The sequence below is a fragment of the Seriola lalandi genome, unplaced genomic scaffold (assembly GCF_002814215.2).
Source record: "Seriola lalandi dorsalis isolate HSWRI2012SDOR001 ecotype SW California unplaced genomic scaffold, Sedor1 jcf7180002054885, whole genome shotgun sequence".
Classification (NCBI taxonomy): domain Eukaryota; kingdom Metazoa; phylum Chordata; class Actinopteri; order Carangiformes; family Carangidae; genus Seriola; species Seriola lalandi.
Window position 1 is genome coordinate 6,744,173 of NW_019525437.1, and position 23,345 is coordinate 6,767,517.

The 23,345-nt window shown below is 39.5% G+C and overlaps 2 protein-coding genes across 7 annotated transcripts; one reads left to right on the forward strand and one right to left on the reverse strand.

Moving 5' to 3' along the window:
* The first annotated feature begins 7,637 nt into the window (after positions 1 to 7,637).
* On the forward strand, positions 7,638 to 20,028 carry fxr1 (FMR1 autosomal homolog 1). 6 transcript variants are annotated; one of them, XM_087179972.1, is made up of 19 exons: positions 7,638 to 7,727; positions 10,461 to 10,513; positions 10,625 to 10,718; positions 10,828 to 10,899; positions 11,164 to 11,312; positions 11,528 to 11,621; positions 11,742 to 11,858; positions 12,610 to 12,780; positions 13,097 to 13,175; positions 13,531 to 13,640; positions 13,807 to 13,902; positions 15,091 to 15,222; positions 15,397 to 15,622; positions 15,838 to 15,931; positions 16,099 to 16,217; positions 16,370 to 16,579; positions 16,898 to 16,975; positions 17,763 to 17,845; positions 18,081 to 20,028. In XM_087179972.1, exons 1-19 carry the CDS (start codon positions 7,677 to 7,679, stop codon positions 18,270 to 18,272), a joined length of 2,220 nt encoding a protein of 739 aa, XP_087036098.1. In that variant the 5' UTR covers positions 7,638 to 7,676; the 3' UTR covers positions 18,273 to 20,028. The 6 variants fall into 6 exon arrangements, with proteins under 6 accessions (XP_087036098.1, XP_023284445.1, XP_023284446.1 ...); XM_023428677.2 differs by lacking the exon at positions 15,091 to 15,222; XM_023428678.2 differs by lacking the exon at positions 15,091 to 15,222 and having other exon boundaries at positions 13,810 to 13,902.
* Positions 20,029 to 20,548: 520 nt separating this feature from the next.
* On the reverse strand, positions 20,549 to 23,100 carry dnajc19 (DnaJ (Hsp40) homolog, subfamily C, member 19). The gene is made up of 6 exons (XM_023428681.2): positions 22,983 to 23,100; positions 22,516 to 22,567; positions 21,674 to 21,747; positions 21,430 to 21,509; positions 21,101 to 21,171; positions 20,549 to 20,751 (listed from the first exon to the last, which is right to left on the reverse strand). Exons 1-6 carry the CDS (start codon positions 22,983 to 22,985, stop codon positions 20,681 to 20,683), a joined length of 351 nt encoding a protein of 116 aa, XP_023284449.1. The 5' UTR covers positions 22,986 to 23,100; the 3' UTR covers positions 20,549 to 20,680.
* Between the last annotated feature and the right edge of the window lie 245 nt (positions 23,101 to 23,345).

Below are 23,345 nucleotides of genomic sequence, written 5' to 3' on the forward strand. Positions count from 1 at the left end.
GTCTCTGCAGCCAAATCTCACTTCAGCAGAAACCAGTGGGGTGATTCCTCTGCTTAAAAAATTAGTGCTAGTGCATATATTTTTTTTTGCAAGGAAAGGAGGTTTGGTACCTTGTGAAGAGAAAAAAAATGCACTGTATGTAAGAAAAAAAATATTTTAAGGATGGCAAAAATCGTCTTGAGAGGGCTAATCAGCTGGCAACTCTGAAAAGCCTGTAATGTGCATTAAGAGATTTATACACAGCGCAGAGGTAAAGCCTCGCAACATTGTTGACTCATTTAAAGATGCCAACATCTCAACTTTGTGCACTGTTAACAAATGCACACATGTTAAGTTGGTGTACTCTGCACTTCTCCTGTCTCCCTAAATCGCAGTGTATCTGCCATAAGCATGTTATGCCCCAGGGCTCATCAGTACCATGTGATCCCAGGCAGTGCTGCCACTATGAGACAACATGCTAAATCCTGTTTGTGAGACTTGGCTGCTCTCAGCTCTTAGACTAATCTAACCACCCTCAACCTTCGAGCACAGGAGAAGAGCGTCTGTCGATCGGAGAGGAGAGGAGAGGAGGAGGAGGAGGAAGGTGGAGAGGAGAGGAGTAGAAAAAGGAGCTGGGACGTTCAACCACTGACATTACATTGAAATTTTAACCATCAGTTTAAGAAAACAGGGCGGTTTGCAAATGAAAAGTGCAGTGTTACTTCCCATCTCAGCAAGCATCTGATGGGCAAACAACATGCTGGAAGTTACTGAGGTTGCAGTAAAATTTGAAATAAAACTACAACTACAAACAGGAAGCTTCAAGTTTTCATGGAGCTGCAGTACATTTGCAACAGTTTAGTATGGATGATAACTCGTGTGTGTCTTGCAGAATATAGAATAAAAGCAAAAAGTTAATTTGCTACATGTGAACAGGTAACTGAAGTGAACGTTAAGATGAGTATTTAGCAAACTAAACATTAAGAGTCTCTTTGGTGTTAATTGTCTATGGACAACAAAGCTGTTTTCAAATTCTTTAATTCAGATCATGCAAGTGTAAGAATCGGCAGGTCTTTCCAAAGCCTCTTTCCACTATTTATATGCTACCAACACTTTGAAGGGAGAAAGTCCTGCAGCCGAGATGCTGTGACGTCTTGACATGTTGTGTAAATGGTGTTGTGACTGTTGCCTGTGCTGTCACACACCTGAGACTGTGGTGTATTCATGTGACTGCTGTTCTGTCAAAATCTAAATTTTCTGTATCTTTTTCTGTACCTTTAATGACTTAGTATATCATTGTCATTGTATCACAGCCTCATGTCGCCTTTTCAATTGTAAAATAAGACTATTATTTTCTATTAAATCAATTAATCATTTTGTCCATAAAATTAAAAAAAAAAACCCGGACAATTGTGAAAGAATCTGTTTCCAGATGACGTCTTCAGTTGCCTTGAACATCAGTTCAAAACCCACACAACAGCACAACATTACAATACAAATGAAATTGTGAATTCCTCGCATCTGAGAAACCAAAACAAATATAAAGCAGTAATAACACTTCCAATTAATTTCCTGTGTATAGTCGAATCAATCAGCCACTGTAGTTTTGTCTCTGCTCAGTTTTCAACAAAGAGATTCAATGTGCAAAATGCTCAGCACAGAATTCTACAAACTCTTATAGTATGCAAAAAGAGAAACACGTTTGTCAGAGAGAGTAATCCATCATACATCTAGTTCATCAGCGCATCACAACACTGTGTGTGTTCATCACCAGATCATAAAATGATACGGTCATTATCAAACAATAACTAAGAGTAAGAATAACTTTGTGTCTTTCGTTTGACGACTATACAAAAACTACAGTTACAGTTCACACTAGAGTCTAAATCTTATTATCATACAAGGCAAAATGACGATTGTGACTATACTGTCAGCACGTTGGTCAGCTGATTGCTGCTTTTAAACGTGCTCTATAAATACATTTGATTTGATTTGATTTGATACTGTTTCCAGCATCAGTTTACCTGTTATGTTCTGTCACTGCCACAAAGTCTGTTATTACACCAGACGCTAAACATTATATTAATATTAAAGCCATTTTTACAGCACTGGATTTACAGTAACTTAACACGATGTCTCATAGTAATAAGAAGATGAAGAATTGAAGCAGATATAAAGTTGGTGTTTGCAGCCTGTCTCACTTTTATTCTCCTTCTTCACTGTTTCAGTAACTGTCTCCCTCTTTGCTGCTCACTGTCTGTCTGCCTGTCTGTCTGCCTTTTCTTTCTCTCTAAATGATAATGCAGAACATCACAGATTTGGCACTTGTAGCAGGTTTTGCAGAAAAATTCATTAATGCAAACTCCAAGTGCTATCAAAATTATACATTTGGAGCGCACGCAGATACAGAGAAAGAGAGAGAGAGGGAGAGAGAGAGAGATGTGAGGACGTTCTGGTCTCATTAAGAGAGCAGGCAGAGTGGAATTAGTCTGAATATAATGACAGGCCACACTATCTCATGTAAAAACAGCCCTGTTTTCCTCTCTCATTCATTGGCACTAGTAATTAGTTTTGGCCCTAAAACTGTCACCCTTTACTCTAGAAAAGGCAGATGTGATTTGAGGTGCAATTTAATCTTGCTTTAATGAAGAACTAATGGACGCATTGCAAATTACTCTCCCCCCAACCCACAAACCCCCCCCTCCCCAACCCCCCGTGTGATTGAACAGGGGCTTGGGAAAAAAAAAAAATCTATTTCCTGCTTTTGAAAAGATCAAGAGTATCTTTGATAATGGCGAGAGCGTCACCGGCAGCTTCATTGCATCGAGCCAACAAGCTCTTTTACCCAAATCACAATTCAGTGGAGAGGAGGCCACAATTAGTGACAAAGCAGAAAGAGTGCTGCAGGGCCTGGGCAAGCAGAAAGCCTCTCGGTGCTCCAGGCTCCTTGTTAGAAACAGGCCCTGGAGGTGTCACACAGGAACAATGAGGCCTCATAAATTACCCCCCTAAAAAAAAAAAGAAAAAAAGATGTACTACTAATTTTCAATTACACCTATAATGCATTCCCGATTGGAGAGAGAAATGGGACATGTGTGGAGGAGAACAAACAGTCATAGGCTCAATACACCTCTCTCTGTTTGTGACACCGGAGCTTCCTAAGAGCCTATGATATCCAGAGTGTATTAGCAATAAATTACATGGTGTTTAATATAGCAGCTCGCTGGTGATTTTGCTCCACAGAGAAACAGAGAGAAAGAAGGCAAATGAATATTGGTGCCATATAATGTCTCGTCATTACGTTTGATTTTTGTTAGAGGATAATCACGGGCAGAAAGACAAAATTGCATTCTTATCTAATTTAGCCTAATTTCAAAAATGATGTTGTTGTTTGGAGAAAGAACATTTGTGCAGGCCTTTTTCAGAAGAGAGAGAAGAGGAAGGGAGAGTTTGACGTGTGTGTGTGTGTGTGTGTGTGTGTGTGTGTGGGAGAACTGCCTGTCTGCAGCTCTCTAAACCACTTAAGGGACACTGTGTTTCAAACTGGCATCGCTAACGCATGATGTTGTAGAGAATATATCAAGGCCAAATAATAGTCCTTGAAACGGGTGAAAGGGGATGTGAGAACTGAGGGGGGTCAGACATGTGGAACATGTGTATCTGTCTTCCTGTGTGTGTGCATGCATTTGACTACAGCAGGAGCAAGGCAGAAAGCCTAATGGGAGTGGGCTTAACTCTTGCACACAGCCTCGCTACATATCTGATTACTGGGACCAGTAATTTTCTTTCCTTAAATAAGGAAGAAATTGGATAGGATGAATGAAATTTGGCTGTCATATTGCAATGATGGTGCAGCAGGGAGATTATGTGTTTCACATAATCGTTCATCATTTCCCAACCAGTGTTCGGGCTTAGCATAATGGAATTGGTAAACTGGTTTAAATCAGAACGTGAGGACAGACTATCAGGCAGACTGTGAGGGTCTGTGGTAATGTCTTCAGACCAAGCGGAATATTTTCACCACAGAGCTGCACACACACACACACACGCACAGCGCTCAGACCACACTGCAAACGCCACAGGAACACGCTGTCTGCATCTCTGCCTCATCACAGTGTCAGAGTACATCAGAAGACGCCTTGAAACATCCTTTAAGATATTTTTTTTGTATTTTTTGCTGTGCAATAATTCATCCTCATTTAATTGTGTAGCTGTTTTCTGAGCCTGTTTTTTGTGTAGCCACTGCAGTAAATCGAATGGAACAAAAAAGTAGCAAAGCCTGAAAATGTTTTACATGCCCTTATATATTAACAATTTCTTCATTTTGAATGATGCATTATAGTATAAAAGCTCCTTCTTAGATATTAAATATTTACAGTGCACTTGTTTGCTAATTTGCACATTTATTTAGGCCTATTTACTTATTTAAGAGGCAGTGTCACTGTCAGTTTTCATTTCAGTTTTTTTTTAATCTTCTTATGTTTTCTTTTATCCTCACGTGTAACTTTGTCCATGTAGCTCTATGAAGGGTCTAAAAAAAAGTCTATGAAAATTAGTATTTTTTAGTAAATTATATTGGACATATTGATATGTGATGTGGATGTCATATTTTACATCCTCCCTACTCTATACTGCATTATTATTGTCATCCTCATGTTAACTTTAATAAATAAAAAAAAAAAGTAAGACAAATTACTTGTCCTTTACCTGTTGATCGGTTAAAATAACACCAACAAGCCACTGAGTAAACTGTCTTAGAGGTTCAGCCAGTAATTTTTCTTCCCTATAAATTACAGGTATATTCACACATAACTAAAGAGAATTTGACTTTCAGGTGAAAAATAGGCTGTTTCACCATATCATAATTGAAAATATAAAGATTTACTGCTGAAAGCTTTTCACTGTATCATAGTAATGATAAACATAAATTATACATAATAGATTTAGTCATCATCGTGCCGTAATCTGTATATCTAAGGACCAGTCAAATTCATTTTGTGATATATAACTGTTTACACTCATTCGTTTTGAGTTTTGGAGTTGGGGGCTATTCTTTATTTACCTTCGGGAACTTCCTCCAGATCAATTAATTTTAATAACTGCTTATTATTTTGATTTCATGACTGTGAAGGGCAAAGAGAAACTTTTTCCTAACTGACAATAAATTGATGTGTGACAACAATTTGGATTTCAGTCCAACATGATCTAACCCAGTGTAGCTTTATTTGAGCCCAACACTGACCAAATCTGAAATCGCTCCAGTGAATTCTTGTAATTAATTGCTAATAACATTATATTGTCTTTATTTCCAAACCTGGTTTGATTTAAACCTTAGAAACAGGGTTTATATCCAGCATGATTTTACACAGATATACCCTACTGAGGTTTATTTTAACATGAAGCTTTGCTGTAGTGCATCTCTGGTGCTGTCTCGTGGTGGTGCCAAATCAAAATAAATATCTTCAGTAAAGCAGAGAACAGTCCCCAGGAGGGTAACTGTTGGCCACTAGGTGTCACAGTGGCTGTTTCTAAAAGATGAGCGAGAGGCTGCTCTCTGTTTGACTGACTACTACACTCAGTGTAGAGTCTAATCAGTATTTGTCTACCAAAGCTAAACTGTCACAAAGCAGCTTTGCCCAAGAATTTGTGAATGTGAATGAACAATACACAAGGCTAATCAAACAAACACCAATCTCGAACTATGCTCGAGCTGTATCACGGGATGAATGAAGGACACAGTAATGTTGGACTCACAAGCCATCAGCATCACCTGCTCACTAGACGTAAGGGTATTTTTATTCAAGTACTTGGTATTAAAAATATGATACTGTGTCAAGTTTGAGCCTAAAAAATGGCTGTGTTGTATTTTACAGCTTTCACACTGCATCACGTTATTTCCTCCTCTGTGCAGGATGCATGGCGGTTTGCTAAAATGATGGTAAATGAGCCAATTATGATAAATCTGACTCTCAACCTTGTAAATATGTTTTTAGTAATTAAATGTTTCATTAGTAAACAGGCCCTAGCATTGGGGGGGAAATGCAATACAGAATGTCACAATACTCTAGCCTGCACACTGAGGATGGCATTATCTGAAGTGTTTGTGTTTGTTACTCTTCCACATCACAAAAGAATAAAAATACTATTAGATACTGGTTCAGATAACAAAGGTGAGTAGGGTTATTCTTCATTGTATTGCATTAGTGCATCCAGATCCACAGTACACGTCAGTCAGTCACAAAATAAGAGAAATAACAAACTTAAGTGTCTCAACAAGGGGTTTTCCACAAGGTGCTTGCAAAGCTGAGTCCCAGTCTAGATGCTACAAGGGTCTGAAAATGTGTTGCAAAGTATTGATGAAAAGTAACTAAGTACTCAAGTACTTATTCGATGTACTTGTACTTTACTTGAGTATTTCCATTTAATGAGACTTTATACTTGTACTCCACTATATTTAAGAGGTCAATGCTGTACTGTATACTAATTTATACTTAATTATCTGACAGTAATAGTTATTTTACAAATCACATTTTTATGTACAAAACAAGAACAAGACGTTTAAACTACCCCAGCTGTATAATTTGAGCTCAACTGTTTAGTAGATTAATAGTGAATATCAGAGAATTAATTGGCAACTGTTTTGAAGACTAGATTTGAAAATTTATTTTGAGGTTTCTCTGAATTGAATAGTTGTGAATAGTAGTAAAGCATTTTTACAAGTTTGATCATGGTACTTTGACTTAATACTTCTTCCACCACTGCTCCAAAGATGTCATAAACATAGCTTTCAGTTTTGATGAAAGTTGTTCTGTTGGGCACTGACTTAAAATATCTCATATTATCATCATCATTATTGCTCAGTTGCATCTGGTGGCCAGGATATTCATAATGAATGTTTTTTTCCCACTGTTTTCATGCTCATCAGTCCATTCAGGGACCACTGATGCTGTTATCATTCTGGAAGACTGAACTCTCATCAGGACAGAAATGCTTCACCGTGGGACAAATGTCATCACTCTGTTTGACTTTGAACTGACTTGCATTTACAGTGGTCACACTGTGACTGAGAATGGATTCACTGGACCAGATCCACACCTGTAAAATAGAGCAGAGCGACCAGAACTCTTCACAGAAAATGAGGTGAGGTCTCTAGCTACTTTTTCTTTTAGGTGAGCACAGCAAGTACCTTTTCAGAGAAGAATGAAAGATGATTCATAAAACTCTATTTGCAGCCCTGTTGTAGCACAGTGTAACTTGATTTTGAAAAGTGGGCTTGAATATTGTTTTAGAAACATGAAAGAGTCAAACAATATATGTTTATTTATAATGCTAATAATGCAAAATTAATAAATGGGAGATATAACCTCATAAACTTTTAATTTCAGGCTTTTTGAGGATCCTACCCATGCTGGTGCCCTGGATCCTCAGCTCCATTACACCCCTGCTTTTTTGGCAGTCACCAAACTCTCCAGTAGATTGATGCTTACTTCCCCTAAAACATGGCAATAAATGACATCGAGAAGCTCAATGAGCTGCCAGCACGAGTAAACACACTCTAACTTTAATTTCTATGAGTTAAGCACATTTGTATTGTAACTGAATACCCCGGAGCAGCCTTAATCACCTCTCACCTGTCTAGGCTTCTCGCTGATGCTTTAAGGAGCACCTGTCGTCCCAACATCCTTTGCGTGTCCAATATGGAAGAACTGGCGGTGGAGGTCCGTGGCTCCAACGGGGCTTATTACAAGGTAAATACCGGCTTATCAACCCGACATCAAACACGATAGCCTGTCACACGATACAGTACATTAGCTGAAGTCTCATGGACTACGGCAACATGTTCCGACTTGGTCCGATACCTCTTAAGTGCCTGTTATTAGCTTCTACTAGCAATGCTAGCCAGCATTAGCCGGCTAAGCTAGCATCGCTCGCAAGTCTTCGCCTTGTGTCACTTTTTAGCGACCTTTCTTCACACCCAGAGTGGAATACACACGATCTTGTCTGCGATAACTGGAAAATATAACCGATTTAAGCTTTTACTTATTTTGCTTTACGTTAGGTTGTAGCTACCCCGAGCTAAAAGTTAGCTAAGTTGCTAGTTGACGTCAAAAGATGTGGCTAAAGTGAAACTGTGAAACTGAAAATAACTGTATCATTAATTCGGATATTGGAGTTGTGTCGCTGTTATATAAGGTATTTAATCCATCAGAATTTGACCATGAAGCTATCTTGTTAAAGTATGTGGTATTAAAGAGGCACCATGGCCAGTTGTGACAGTGATTTCTTGTTGAACTGTACGTCTGTCTGTCTGTCGCTGTCTATTATTTGATACCACATCATGCCCAAGCTATGTGTATGTGTGAGCCAGCTGTTCCTTGTCAATCCTGACCAGCTGGCATGTCAGGGGAGGGTCACTGATACCGCAGACTTAAAAGCTATTTCTAGACTTGCTGCCTAAAGTAATAGTCCCGTCTCCTTTTCCTCCCATCTTTCTCTTCCCTTCTCTCATCTCTTGCGCTGCACTCATTCCCTCTTTTCTTTCGTCCCGTCCTGGCCTCACCTCTCTGCCTCAGACTGAACCTCTCCTCCCTGCCTTTCTGTGTCAATTCAGCCCTCATGAGTCACTTTGTCCACTACCCTACTTGCCAGTTGCCAAGGCTGAAACTCTTTGAGTTGTAGGACTGTTATTTAGTGGTGCTTTTAAACGACAGTTTTCTTTGTATCAACAAGTGCGATTACAAGAACAAATTCAACACAGTTATTCTGTAGTTGAGGCACGCGGCACCATAGAATAGTTAAATTAAAAAAAAAAAAAAAAAAAGGCTCAGTAATTTGTAGTTTTTAGCAAACATAACTCAAATAGGGGTACATTGTGAAGTTGGTAGGTATTCATTGTGTCACCTAATGTAAAAATGTAACCTAATGTCATAATGTACTTATTTTCAGCTTTGGATAAGTACTCGGACTGTCTGTGGGTTTGAGATAAAAATCATTTACAGTGCCTGTGTTTGTGATTACGGGGAAGATGACACCCAGAGGCTGTGAGGCTCACTGGGGTGTTTTTAATAGTTTTTGGACAACAATGGTTCTTGTTAGTAGTAGGAATTTGTTGACAATAAATAAAATATAGAATATTGCAAGCGTTATCCTTTAATAGTTTTATATAACATGATTTTTTTGACTCTAGAGTAGTTAGGAATTGAAAATTGCCCTATTTTCATGAATAGCACAAAGATAATTGATAGTGTGTAAAAGACAGTAGACAAAAAGTTACTCAGCTTCTGTTGTGCTGCATGCTTTGCCACTTAATAGCATATCCTTGAATTACAAATACCAGTAAAGTCACTTTTGGCATGTTACACATGGCCTGTACTAACACTGCACACCCACGTTACTCCTAAAAATTCCCTTGTCTCTCCACGGTGTCAAGCCATGCTTGTAGTTTTAGTTTATTTGCCGAGGTTTTCATTTATCTACCACTGACACTTACTCCACATCCTTAATGAACTGAATGTGAGTGAAACTTTATTTATGCTGCTCAAAGCGGTTATAAATTACATCTACATTTTGGTTCCTCTGTCAATCAACAGAACTTTCTTTACCACGTGTTGGTAAATGTTGGCCCAAATCACTGTTAAGTATTAATGTACATTAAGAGACAAGATCTAATGACAGGCTGTATCAAAGCATTAGTGTGCACTTTACAATCCGGTGCTAAAACATGCTCTTGAGCTTGTATGAATTGATGCACTGTTCTTCCAGTTAACAAGTTTGGATATTCTCAAATTCTTACAGTACACTCATGCTCATCAGTATGGAGTTTGAGGTTTTTTTCTTTCCTTATAAATAGGCCATTGATCAGTCATGTGGCATTACAGTTAGTCGTAGTCTAAGGTGAAGTCTTCAGAAATCTTGTTTTAATTATCCAACTGTTCAAAACACAAAGATATCACAATTTATGTTCACTTAAAACGGAGAAAAGCAGAACATCCTCACGAAAGAGAAGCTGTGTTGCTGATTATTTTTCTGTCATTCAGCTAATCGTTGCAGCTCTTCAAAATCACATTACTCTCACCATCATACTCATTGTCTTAAATTTATCTGTACAAATGTCCATCAGCTAAAAGTAAATATGATATTTGTCTATAAGGAAACTCATGACAGCAAGATTGCCAGGAACATATGATGTGATGAATATAGCACGGCATACTAGAGAACAGTTGCGTGACATGTTTGAGATTTCAGTGGACTTGCCTTGAAGCTCATGCTGCTCTGTACCTCGCAGCAAATTATTGGGTGTAAATTATTTGTATGTCCTTCACAAAGATAAGAACTTTCTTCAAGAATTAAGGTCACCTCCTTATGTATTCTTTCTGTCCGACGTAGTCCATGTAACTTAAATAGGGTGCTCATTATTTCAGTCAGTCAGTTATCATGTTGGTATGTGCTTACCCCTGTCTGTACCTCTGTCTGTCCTGCAGGGCTTTGTCAAAGATATCCACGATGACTCTCTCACCATTGCCTTTGAGAACAAGTGAGTTTTTCTTCCACCAGCAGTTATAAAACATGGCAGGTTCAAAAGTTTTAAGACAAATGTAGGACTAATGTGTTTTAACAAGGTCGGAAATCACTGTCTTATTATCAGTTGGCAGCCAGAACGCCAGGTGCCCTTCAGTGATGTCAGGTTGCCACCGCCCGCTGATGCCAAGAAGGAGATTGGAGAGGGCGAGGAGGTGGAGGTGAGGAGGACACACATGTTGTCGTCTTTTTTTGTTTTTTTTTTTGTTTTATCTTTTCCTTCGTTGTCCCTTAATGTCGGCATGTTACTCTTTCTTAACCTGCTGGCAGATCCTCTCCAGAGCCAATGAACAGGAGCCTTGTGGTTGGTGGCTGGCTAAAGTTCGCATGATGAAGGGAGATGTGAGTATTATTCTTTATAAAGAAACATGGCAATATTTACATGACAATGAATTTTAACAATTTTCTATTGTGTCTGAAATTCTACTTTAGCAGTATTATTACGGTCGTTGAAATTTACCAGTACTGTATCTACAATGCTGTTTTTGTTAAATTAAAGAGCCAGTTGAAAACATGCTTTTCACTGTGAGATCAACATGTTGAAATTCATTAATTTTGGTGTCTGTAGGTTTTTGTTTTACACACTGAACTTCTCTGTATTTTCAGTTCTATGTGATTGAGTACGCGGCCTGCGATGCCACCTACAATGAGATAGTGACCTTTGAGCGCCTGCGTCCAGTAAACCCCAACAAGGCCATCACCAAGAATTCCTTTCACAAGTGCTCTGTCCCTGTTCCTCAGGATCTACAAGAAGCGTATGTACAGCATGTTTACGCCAACAACAATATTGGTGGACACATCTTAAAGTTTAATACTTGTGCTCCTCACAATCAATTTGATTTCAACTTGTGAGAGCTTTGCAATTCTCCAACCCCAGTCCACTGTCAGCTGTATGTCAGATGTAGGGGTAAACACTGTGTTAAGTTCAGGATTGGACTGTTTAAAACATTGAACTGATCTTGTGTCATAGGTGCCAGAGTGAGAACGCACATAAGGACTTCAAGAAAGCTGTGGGAGCCTGTCGCATCTCATACTGCCCCGAGACCAGCCAACTAGTGATTGTGGTAACTGTTTTGCTCTAATCCTCTGCTTTTTGTTCCCTTCTAGTTGTCATCAACAACGGAGCAGCTCAGCATAACTTAATCATTCTTTCTTTTATTTCATGTTTGTGTGTGTGTGTTTAGTCCACCAATGAGTCAACAGTGAAGCGTGTGTCTTTGCTGAGTGACATGCACCTGCGCAGCATCAGGACCAAGCTGCTGCTAATGTCACGCAACCAGGAGGCAACAAAACATCTGGAGGTCAGTTGGTAATGAGAACATTTGGTTTAGTTACTGTGATGACCTGCCTATGGAGGTGGAACATTTGGTAATCTCAACTGAGTAGATTTAAAGTCAGTTGGTCATCAAGGTAATACGATGAGAAATTAGTAATCGTATGGTCATATACAACATGAAGTTATCTAAAACAAGACCGAAGACACAAACAAGTTTCACAACTTTTTATAGAAGCATTTATATGTCGCTCAGAACTGGCCTGTGGCAGTCAAAAAATTTGGAGGAATATTTAAATGATACTTGGTATCATTCCCCATATTTAGCTTCCATAAGACATATAAAAACATGGACGAACAATAAAGTGATGCCTGATATTCAGATAATTTTACTAATTTTATCCTAATTAGGCTTCCATAGGGAGTTTAATGCTTAGACCTCAGATGAAAGAGGAAAAAGTGATGGCAGAGGAGTTGGTAGAAAAATATAGCCTTATGGTGGAATTGTCTTTGTTGTGATGTTTCTGACAGTTTTAACACTAACACTCCTGGAAATGAAAAGTTAAGTGTTAAGGAAGCAATGGAAAAGCAATTTCTATTAAGCGAGCTTCTGAAAAGATGAATAACAACATTTTCAACTCTTAACTATTTAGAGATAATTTTGGTCAGTTTTGGCTAAAAAATTAGGTTCCAGGATCATGAATTAATTAACTAAAAGATTAACTCTTTTAAAAGATTAATAACTACAAATCAAACTGTCTCTGCTGTGTTTTTTTTAGAGCTCTAGGCAGCTGGTGTCATCCTTCCAGGAGGAGTTCATGGTAAGACCGGATCTGATGGGCCTGGCCATCGGCAGCCACGGCAGCAACATCCAACAAGCTCGGAAAGTTCCAGGTGTCACTGCCATTGAGCTGGATGAGGAGACTGGCACTTTCAGGATTTATGGAGAGGTAGGGGGACGTGTGCCCAAGTGTCGCTGGAAGCGTGAGTGTTTCAGTGATGAGAAGAAGGAATGAATGAGTATTTACAACAACAAATGTTGGGAGAAACGCTGAGGACATCCTTGAACTTGTGTACATACTGAAACAAATCAGGTTGTACGCGGGAGAGTGTGTGTACATGTTGACAAATGTTTCTTTACGATTATGTAACTGTATTTGGACGTTAACCGTGCTAATTGTAACTGGAACATACAGATGTTAACTGACTATGTATTTGTGTTGGTTGAATGTATAATAGATAAAGTAACTCTGTGTTGTCTTTTAGACAGCAGAGGCAGTAAAGAAGGCCAGAAACTACCTGGAGTTTCTGGAGGATTCTGTCCAGGTGCCAAGGAACCTCGTTGGTATGTAGACACACACGTTTCCTGTCTGAGATTGGAAATCCCCCAAACTGTTTACTCACTGCAGTCACAGGGCAGCTGAAAATTAAATGCTCTGTGTATTGACCATGATAACACTGGTACCACATTGATACATTGCAAGACAATCATTTGATATTAATGACTCTATCTGTGCAACTGTGTAAAATAACAGTAATAACAAAGTTCTCAAACTGCAGGAATCCTTCATGTACCATAGTTATTTACTCCATTTTAAAGTGCTCTAAGTTTGACTAGTTCATCAGCTTTTTCACTTGCAGCTGTGTTTCATTGTTACTAGTCCCCTTATCATCCTTGTCTCCTGCTGTCGTGTCCCCAGGCAAAGTGATCGGTAAGAATGGTAAGGTCATCCAGGAGATTGTGGACAAGTCTGGAGTTGTGAGGGTCAGGATAGAAGGAGACAATGACACCAAGCAGCCCCGACAGGAAGTAAGCCTGCTACTGCAACATGTTTCCTGCAGCTGACTAAGCTGCTTGTAAAGAAGTGATGAGTGTCACCAGTTTCATACCTCTATACAAACATTGTACGCACCTCTTTTTTCCTCCTGCTTCAGTCAGGCCCATACTAACATGTGTGTTGTGCTTTTGTGTTTTGTTGACACAGGGAATGGTCCCCTTCACCTTTGTCGGTACTAAGGAGAGCATTGGCAATGTTCAGGTTTTGCTGGAGTACCACATCTCTTACCTCAATGTAAGGACGTGTGTGTGTGTGTGTGTGTGTGTGTGTGTGTGTGTGTGGAACTGGGTAAAACAGCTTGTTTGTGATGCATGTTTGTGTGTGTTTTTGCCAAATCTTTGCTTTTGATCGATGCCACAGCTTCAATTTACAGCCGTTTCATGTAGCCTTCTATTGCCAATCCCTGCCAACCAGCGTTTCATTCATTTGGCAGCATGAAATGGTGCATGGAATGGACACATGTTGTAATAATCTGCATACATAAAGCTCAACTTACATTTACTTGGCTATCAGCATGTCTGCAGTGCTTCATAATCTTGGTTAAAGTCTAAACAGTAACACTGCTTTGATTTTGTGCTGTGCGGGTATTCAAAGTGATATCTCATAGAAAGAAATGTAAGGTTAATCAGTAATAATAGATATGATTTAATATGAATAATAAACGCATTCGGATAACTCATACAAAATGCAAAAATATTCACTATATGCTTATATGCAGTAAATAAAAGGATTATTATACTTACTTCATAGCAGAGACAGCTTCCTTACCTGAAAGAAAGATAACTTCTGCTACACTTGTATCACATAACGTACTTAACCAGGTCGAGGAAAATCAGAAGCCATATAGTTTATGGGTAGCTATCATCTAGTCACTACATTAAACTGTCAGACTCAGCTCTCTGGATGACAGTGATTGATTGGTCACAATGTAGGTTTTGTTCTAAATGAATCAAAACAACATTTCGCAGTGTCAGAAAAACAACAAATCCTTTTGAATATATTCAGCTCAATCAGTCACAGTCACAGTGAGGACAAATCCCACTGCACAAGAAGAGAAGTGCAAGCAGCGCATGGAGCTGCAGCTTGAAATTTGATCAAAAATACTGAAGTTTTCATTATTGACCAAATCGACATATTTTATTACTAACTCTTGTGAAGTAAGTCTAGTAAATTACCTTGCGGAAATACCTGATTATTGTTTTAGTATTATTATTCTTTTTTTTATTGTGAATGCCATTCTAATTTGTCAAGCTTGTGCTAATCTTTATACATGATAACATCGCTGCTCTCTGGTGTGTATTTTGCTGTGTATACATTTTGCACTGTGTATGTATGTATGTATGTCTGTGTTTGTCCTGTGCTGTCTGCATGTTCTGTGCTGTGTTTGGTGCTTTGTGTGCGTGTGTTTTGCACTGTGTGTAGGACATGGTGGAGCTTCTTTCGGAGGGCCAGCAGCTAGAGGAAGAGCTGAGGCAGATTGTGGATTATACACAGGGAACCAGCCTAGCAAGATTCAGAATAAGCAGCAGAAGGCACACTGGATGTGATGTAGATGTGTGTATGATGATTATGCATGTGTATCCAGTGATGACCCTTAAAAAAAGAAAACATTTCTCAGAGATTTGCTTGATTTTCTGAAATACGAAAATGTGTAATCACCTTTTTCCTTTTGTCTGATTTTCTTTCTCTTCATTCTTACCATTTCCCCTGTTTATTTTTCCCTTGTAGGAGGTTGAGCAACTTCGTCTGGAGCGGATGCAGATTGACGAACAGTTACGTCAGATCACCCAGGGTCACCGACCAGCTGACAGGGAGAGAGGAGAGAGGGGCGAGAGAGGAGGAGGGTATAATACAGACAGCAGTGCCAATGCCTCCTCATCCGCCTTACATGGCACTCGCTCGTACAACAGTCGCGGCCGTGGGCGCAGAGGACACAGCTACAGCACTGGATATGGTAGGCACCTTTAAAATATTATAAAATCAACTTAGATGCTGCCAGATATTGGGTTAAAATAGTCTGTGCTGGAATGTAGCACCAGTGCAAGAAATCAGAAGGAAAATAGTGCGGGAGTCTGCACGAAAGAGAAAGATCCAACAGTGCCTCAGTATGTTAGCATCTGTCCTAACTTTTCTGTTAACTTGGCTGTCTCTCTGTCTTCTTGATTTCAGGCACCAACTCAGAGCAGTCTAACGCCTCTGAGACTGATTCAGAGCGCAAGGATGAACTCAGTGACTGGTCCCTGGCTGGAGAGGACCAGGACAGGTAATTTTTTTTTTTTTTCTTTTAACAATTGTTCAACTGCCATTAATGGAAGTTGGGTTATCTTGTGTTATGTAGCATTCAATTTGGCAGTGGATGTTTTTTACTATGTATTCCGTTTTCTTTTATTTCAAATGTTCAGTGTGAGATTTTGAATGATTGACTTGCAGGGAGAGGGAGAGAGGCTCTAGGCCACAGAGAGATGGTCGCAGGAGGCCAGGACCCGGCAGAGGCCGCGGAGGGCCTGGAGGAAGGGGAAGAGGAGGAAGAGGATACAGCAACAGTTCTGGTAAAATTCACAATTAGAGGACGTAACAGTATAAAGGACAACTTCAAATCAAATATAGAGAAACAAAGACACACCTTTCTCTTGTAAACAATAGGTTTTATTCAGACATACATATGACTAACCTGTACGTGAATTTGACCCTGACTCTGCAGCGGGGCCTCAGGACCACGAGGATAACCATGCCTATGCAGTCTTGGAGACAAACACGGAGACAGACCAGACAGCTGACACTGATGCTAGTGAGTCCAACTTGCCTGCAAACCGCCGCAGAAGGTCTCGGCGACGCAGAACAGATGAGGACGCCACACTGATGGATGGCATGAGCGAGTCAGACAACGCCTCAATGAGTGAAAATGGAATAGGTATGGACATCACATGGTTTGGGAAGATCACAATGTTCTTCATACACACACCCGCACATTATTCACAGAGCCTTCTTTCAGAATACAGTAGTGAAAAGCAGCACTGCAGAAAAATGTCTTAGTTGGAAAGTCTGTTGTACTCTTTTGTCCAGTGATGCTCTAAATGTTTTCTTTAAATCTAACTGCTGTTAGCTGTCACAGCTGTCCACAATGTGCAGCAGTGCATCACGTCCCATATTAAATGTGATAGAAGCCAGTGCAGTTTAAAGGCAATGTATGCCCCAAATCACTCTCTTTGTGATGACCCAACACCCTTAGATGACTCGGAAGCTAAACCTCAGCGTCGTAACCGTAGTCGACGTCGCCGCATCCGCCTGCCTGAGGAGAGGCAGCCAGGTAACCATGGCAACTGCCAGTGTGCCCTCCCCCGGTCATTGCTTTGAATGGCTTATCTTAAAAGTTGTGCACCAGGCCTTGTGTTTGTTTGTGTGCCTCCAACATACTAAACAACAACTTTCAAACTTTACTGAATTATATGGTAACTGAGTGTTGTTTGTCCTCGTTGGCTTATGCTAAAGGATTAAATCTGGCTGGTGGACTGATTGGCTTATAATGACATATGCAGTTATGGGGATTGTCATTTTGATACTGCAAAACAGCATTTTCTAACAAAGTTAGCTGTATTAGTGCACACACATGCGTCTTCCCTGTTTCTTGTTATTTCATAGGCACTGTAATTTACTAACATTTTGGAAAAAACTTGTTTTTAACTTGTCATTTACGCCAGTGTCAGTCCTGTCTTGTATGGTGTGTCACAGTAAACGTAATGTTTGTGGAGTCAAAATTAGTGAAAAGCTCTTCAAACAGTCAGACAGGGTTGGCTTTGTGTCACCCAAATTGTCACCCAATTTTTGTACCTTTCTGAAAACTGACAACCATGCTTGCTTGTCACAGTGATTGGTCAGGTGTGCACAGGTGTGAAAATTCCTCACATTGCAACTGCCACCATTGTGTTCTACTAATCTACAGGGATTGCAAGATGTGCAGTCGAAATCGAGAAGTTTCGAACAACTGGGACAGATTTGCTCAGAGTTCCACAGCACTGATGGGACAAGAAGCAATGTGGCTTCCGTCTCCTTATTATACCGATGGTTTTCTCTTCTCTGTTGTCTTGTCTTTATAGTGACTGTGGCTGATTACATATCCAGGGCCGAATCTCAGAGCAGGCAGATGACCACCAACGAACCCAAGAAGAACATAGATGTGGTTAGTACTTAAATGCCATGTGATAATAAATTCAGTTAACCTTTGTTAATAAAGTTCTTTATGTCTGTCTGCTCTTGATGCCTGACCATTACTAAACTTTATTACTTAAGCTAACTATTTTTCTATGTCTGAATGTAAATGCTGCTTCATGTGTTTTTTTTATTGGTTTCTTTGTGGTAACTTTGTTTGAATACATTAGAAGTGCATTACTTGTTCATCTCACATTCCTCTTCAGGGTCAGGTGGAAGCCATCGCTGAGCACAGCCCGCAACCTGCCCCGGCAACCACCAATGGTTCCAACAACAATGCTGCCGACAGCGAGGGCAGCGATCCCGCCGGAGCTCCCAGGTCTTCCACTGAGAGGCCTGCCAAAGTCTCCTACAAGGAGGACTCGAACCCGCAGACTGTTGTTAATGGACTTTCCTAGTCAGACCCCAGCAAACGAAATGGTTTCAAATATTTGAACTTCTTTGGCTGCACTTAATTGAATCTCACTGTCTCTTGAGCAGCCTTAAAAGTGAAACATTTAAATACAACAAGCACTGTTCTTTTTTTACTTTTACAAATATTTGAAACCTGTTTCTCTGCGCAAGTTTTAGAAGTCTGAACTTAACCCCCACCCCCCCCCCCCCACCCAACACCACCACCTTTTACATGTTCTGTCCAACTATCCATTTTATTACAGTTTTTTTAACAATAGTTCTTCCTGTATGAGCTTGCCAAAGATAGTCAAACACACACAGACTTACAGACATCTCTACTTAGCTGTACTTTTCAGTCCACTCTTCATTGAGAGCTCAGGGAGAGGTTGGACTGAATGCAGTATTTATAAAACGCAGACAGGGATTCCACTCAAACTCATACTGTGGTATGAATGCAGCAGTTCTTTTTTTACTGGTATAAATAATATCATAGCAGGGTTTTAGAATAAAAAAAGGTCTGCCTTTTACCAGGTGGACTCCGAAAGATGCTTCCACAACCTTTAATCAGGATGTTTTGTGCATCTGAAGTAGTTTGTAACTTAAATGTTCTGCATGAGCAATACCACAGTGCAGATACGTTTGTTGGAAAACCCCAAGTATGTTTGACATACATGTGATCAGCTGTTGTGCCTTGAGAGTAGATTCAACATGTTGTTGCCTGGCTCTGCACACCATCTGAAATCCTTCCACTTTTTTCTGTGTTACTTGGTTGCCTCTCACCTGCCAACAGTCGAAACAGATGAGCTGCGTCCTTATGGCACCGTAGGCAGGTGCAGGCTAACACCGAAAGACCCTGAGAGGATTTCAGAGGCATATCTTTTTAAAATCAGGTGTGTCTATTCTTAATGTTTGTGGGGCAAATGAGTCAAGTTATTCTTTATATATATCTGTTGAGGAGTTTGACATTAGCTGCTTTGTTTTTCAATATGCAACCACTTTGGTCATAGAAGAAATGTTATTACGGAGTGTCTGGAAAAGAAACAAACAATAGAAGAGTCTTTGCACTGAAACGTAACCTTTTTTTTGTTGAAAAAGTTGATTGTAGTTGAGTCTGGAAACTGGCCTGTTACTGTTTAGTGCTGGACAGAGATGTAGCCATCAGTGCTGGGTTTCCTGGAAACATCTCATTGCTAAACTTCAGGTAGTTTCATTGAATATGACAAGAAGGTTACTGATGCTGGTTCTTCTCAGAAATCACATTAAATCATCAGAGACTTTAAGGACATTTGCTGTATCTTTGAGCTTAATTTCCCATTTTACGTGCACACCATTGTAGTAATCCTGCTGAAGAAGTAAGAACCAGACTAACTTGGTGTTGAGATGTTTCTGGAAAACCGGGCCCAGATGATGACAATGTCCTTTTCATGGTTCTTCCACAGACTGGCTGGCTGGAAACTGGTCATGACTGTTTCATTAAGGAAGGAGATTTATTTGGTTTATTTATTTAAAAAATGTACAGTATTTAAAAAAACACAAAAAAAACAAGAGAAGCTCTTCTTTTTCTTGACACTAAACAATGCATTACCTAGGGGTTACTTTGAAAACAGTTAACAATTTGGACTACTGAGAGTTGTGACATCCAGTATGTTTTTTTTTTTTGTTTTTTTTTAAAGGATCGTTCTGGTTGGTTGATGTGCAATATGTTTTGTATGCAGGTAGTTCTTAAATAAACTTGATCTTCTGTGTAGATCTAAAACCCAACTGTGTCTGGCTCTCACGAAAAGTAACAACTTTAAAGTTTAAGTTGTACAAATACAAAATGTTGCTCTGCTGCTGTCAGTCAGTTTACAGTCTACCTATCAAATAGATACATTCACCAAGCTAGAAATGGACAAATATAAAGATTAGCAGTACTTCTATATCATGTCTAATTATGAAATGTTTAACAAACAATAAGCCCATATGTCCACCAGAAGAATTTTTGTTCACTGTAACTTCTCCTGTCAATACTGGTCACAAAGAAATCAGTTTCAATGTCAGTGATCCAGGACAAAAATCTACAGCAGTCCTTTTAAGTCAAATCAAGTGGGTATCCTTTGAAGCTGTAGTGTTTAGTATAAAATTCAATATACTGTGTACATGTGGGAATATGAGATTTGTTTTAGGCCTCAAAAAATGTAAACCTATTACTTTGGGTTCCTGTCAAGTGGAAAACCCTCTCAGACCTAACATTTGCAAAGTAAAATTAAAACATTGGATAATAACGAGGGAGAGCTCCATCAACAATTTGTACAGCGTGATTTTATTTGACAACAATCAGTTAGAAAAGTCTGGTAATCTCTCAAGCCAGTCAGTTCAACCGCACGAGTGAGACCAGTGTGAAATCACATTTATGTCACCAGCAACTCCAGGACTATTTCTTTGTCTGACCATCCATCATATCCTTTGCTTCATTTATCTTCGCTGCTAGGTAGGGAGATCCACCTGTGTGTGAAAGAGAGAGATGGAGACAGACAGACACTTAATGTCCATGTTACATTTTGTTAAATTTTACTCTAAAACGAAGGTGCAGTCATGCTAGATATAGTGTTAATGCCAACGCACCTTGATTCACTGCCCCTTAAAAACTGATTGTAAGACCTTTTAATGTCTGCAACTTGCTGCACTCCTGGGCACCCAAATATAATAATTTGAGTAACAAATAATCTCTAGAAAGTGAAACTTGTAGCAAAGCAGACGAGGGCAGTTTGTCTGTTGAATACCTCCTTTTAGCCTCCAGCTAATACCAGAAATCTGTAAGAACCAATGGGAAACCTTTAAAGCTGCCACTCACCTCTGTCTGGATGGTTCAGGATCATCAGTTTTCTATGGGCTTCTCTGATCTTATTCCTGTTGGCTGTGGGACTGAAAAACAGTGGTACATCCATGAATTATTACTGTTAATAAACAGTAGGAACAGTAATGGTGGTGAAGTTAGTTTGCTGCTGTAGTGGAGAATACAGTGACAAACAACAACCAGACAAGCTAATGTGCAGGATGGGATCTAACCCATTAATATACTACTATATACTATTATCATAGCTGTACAGTGACATAACTGGTGGACTTAACTGTGCTGGGTGGTCCAAAGAGCTACTGGTGTGGGAGAGAATGTCCACATACCTGACACCTAAAACTAGGGCAGCTTCTCTCTTGGTCATCTTTGGTTCAAATCCACCTCTGTAGTACCCTCCTCCAAAAGCCTGCAACAACATATAGAGTTACCAGCTCACCACGATGGGTCTGCTGACGGATCCCTACTCGCAAAACTACTCATTAAAAGTAAAGTGAGAGATCAAGAGTTATCTAGCACATATCATACTAACATTTGGAGATATTCTTATTGTGTGCTTGTTTCTCTTCTTACTGTCTTGGGGAAGCTCTGGAGGGCCTGTTTCATCTGAGGCTCCATCTGCTTCATGGCCTGCATGGCATAGCGACCTGGAAGACAAAGAACTCTATTTTAAGACTGATGCTATCTTCATGGTTATTAAAATCAAAATTAATCTAGTGTAAGGAAACCATTATTCTGAAAGGTGAGTTGTACTAAAATACTTTTACTAAAGGTTTTTCACTATAGTGTTAACTGTAAAACTGATGACATCTGTTTCACGTGCTGTAGTTTGTGATGTCTTTTACATTTCAAGCTGGAGTTTTGTTACCCATAGCAAAATGATTTTTTAATACCTTATTTGAGAAACAGAACAATAGAGGCCACACTCACAGTGGGGTCCAATATAGTAAGTATTTTGAATTGCTATTCTCATTTGGACTCCAGACTTGACTTGGGACAGTGTTAAGACATGAGACTCATTGGCCAAAAGTCTGAAAAGGTCAAGCTCACAGTTTAACTTTTTTTAAAACCTTTTTTCTTTTGCTCTGCCAGGGCAAGTGAAATATCTGTAAGCGCACTGGTGAAATGAACTAAGGTGGCAGTTTAGTACCCATCTAAAACTAAAGCTGTCTAATACAACAGTCTATTAATAAATCCTTCTTTCATGAAGATTATAATACAACAGAGTTGTTTCAGAGAGGTGTTGATTCAACTGTGTGATCATTTTGGAGGATGTAGTTTGTGCTCGTGTTTAACTGTACTGCCTTATGTTTCTGTTATTTAGACAATCCTCACTGATAGAAATGGTGTCGGTAAAATAATAGAAACACTTGTACAGACAGATACCTTTTCTGCGTTAGCTTCGAGTTACCCACCTGCAAATCCGGCTGCTGCCAAAGCCAGTCCCACTGCCACCATGGAACTGGCCTGCAGAGAGAGAGAGGAAAGAGGAGAGTATAATAAAACCATTGAGAGGATTCACAGAAAACCATCAGCAACGACTAACAAACTGTACTACAGTTGCAATGTAAACAAATGGCACATGATCATACTGTGGCATAACCTATTGCAAAGACCAACTTAAGCAATTGCTCAGTAACTTTAGCTACATTTATTTCAAATCACTATTTACCATGTTGACGTTGGTTAACAGGCTAATTAAAGCGGCACAACAAGCGTTAATTCGGTTTTTGTTACGTCGTGCTGGATCATGCACATTTGAGTAAAGCTAACGTTAGCTTAGCAATTTAGAATGAACGTTATCCGAGGTTCAGGCAGACTCCTGGACATGCGACCATTTTCATATTGTCCTTCAAGTTAGTAAATAACAAGTCCGACCTACCATGTCTGAGTGTTATGTTCTGTGTCCGGTAAAGATTAGGATCATAACTTTTGACCTCTCATGTTCTCGCTGTCGCTCGGGCGTTCATGTGTTTATGCCGGAAATGGCGGATAAGTGTCGTAAAACAGTGTTGCCAGATTTGACTGATAAAAAGTTGTCATATCAGAGCAGCATAAAACCCACTCAAAATCAGAGTAATTAAATATTTTTTTCTACAAAAATTTTCACTTCTGTATAGAGATAAACCGTAACAAGAAACAGATCAAAATGTTACCATAAACTCAGTAAGTTATGTTGTGGGCTACAACTTAAGCCATGACTTTTTTATTTTAAAACCTAAATTTGTTTACATTTTAGAAAATT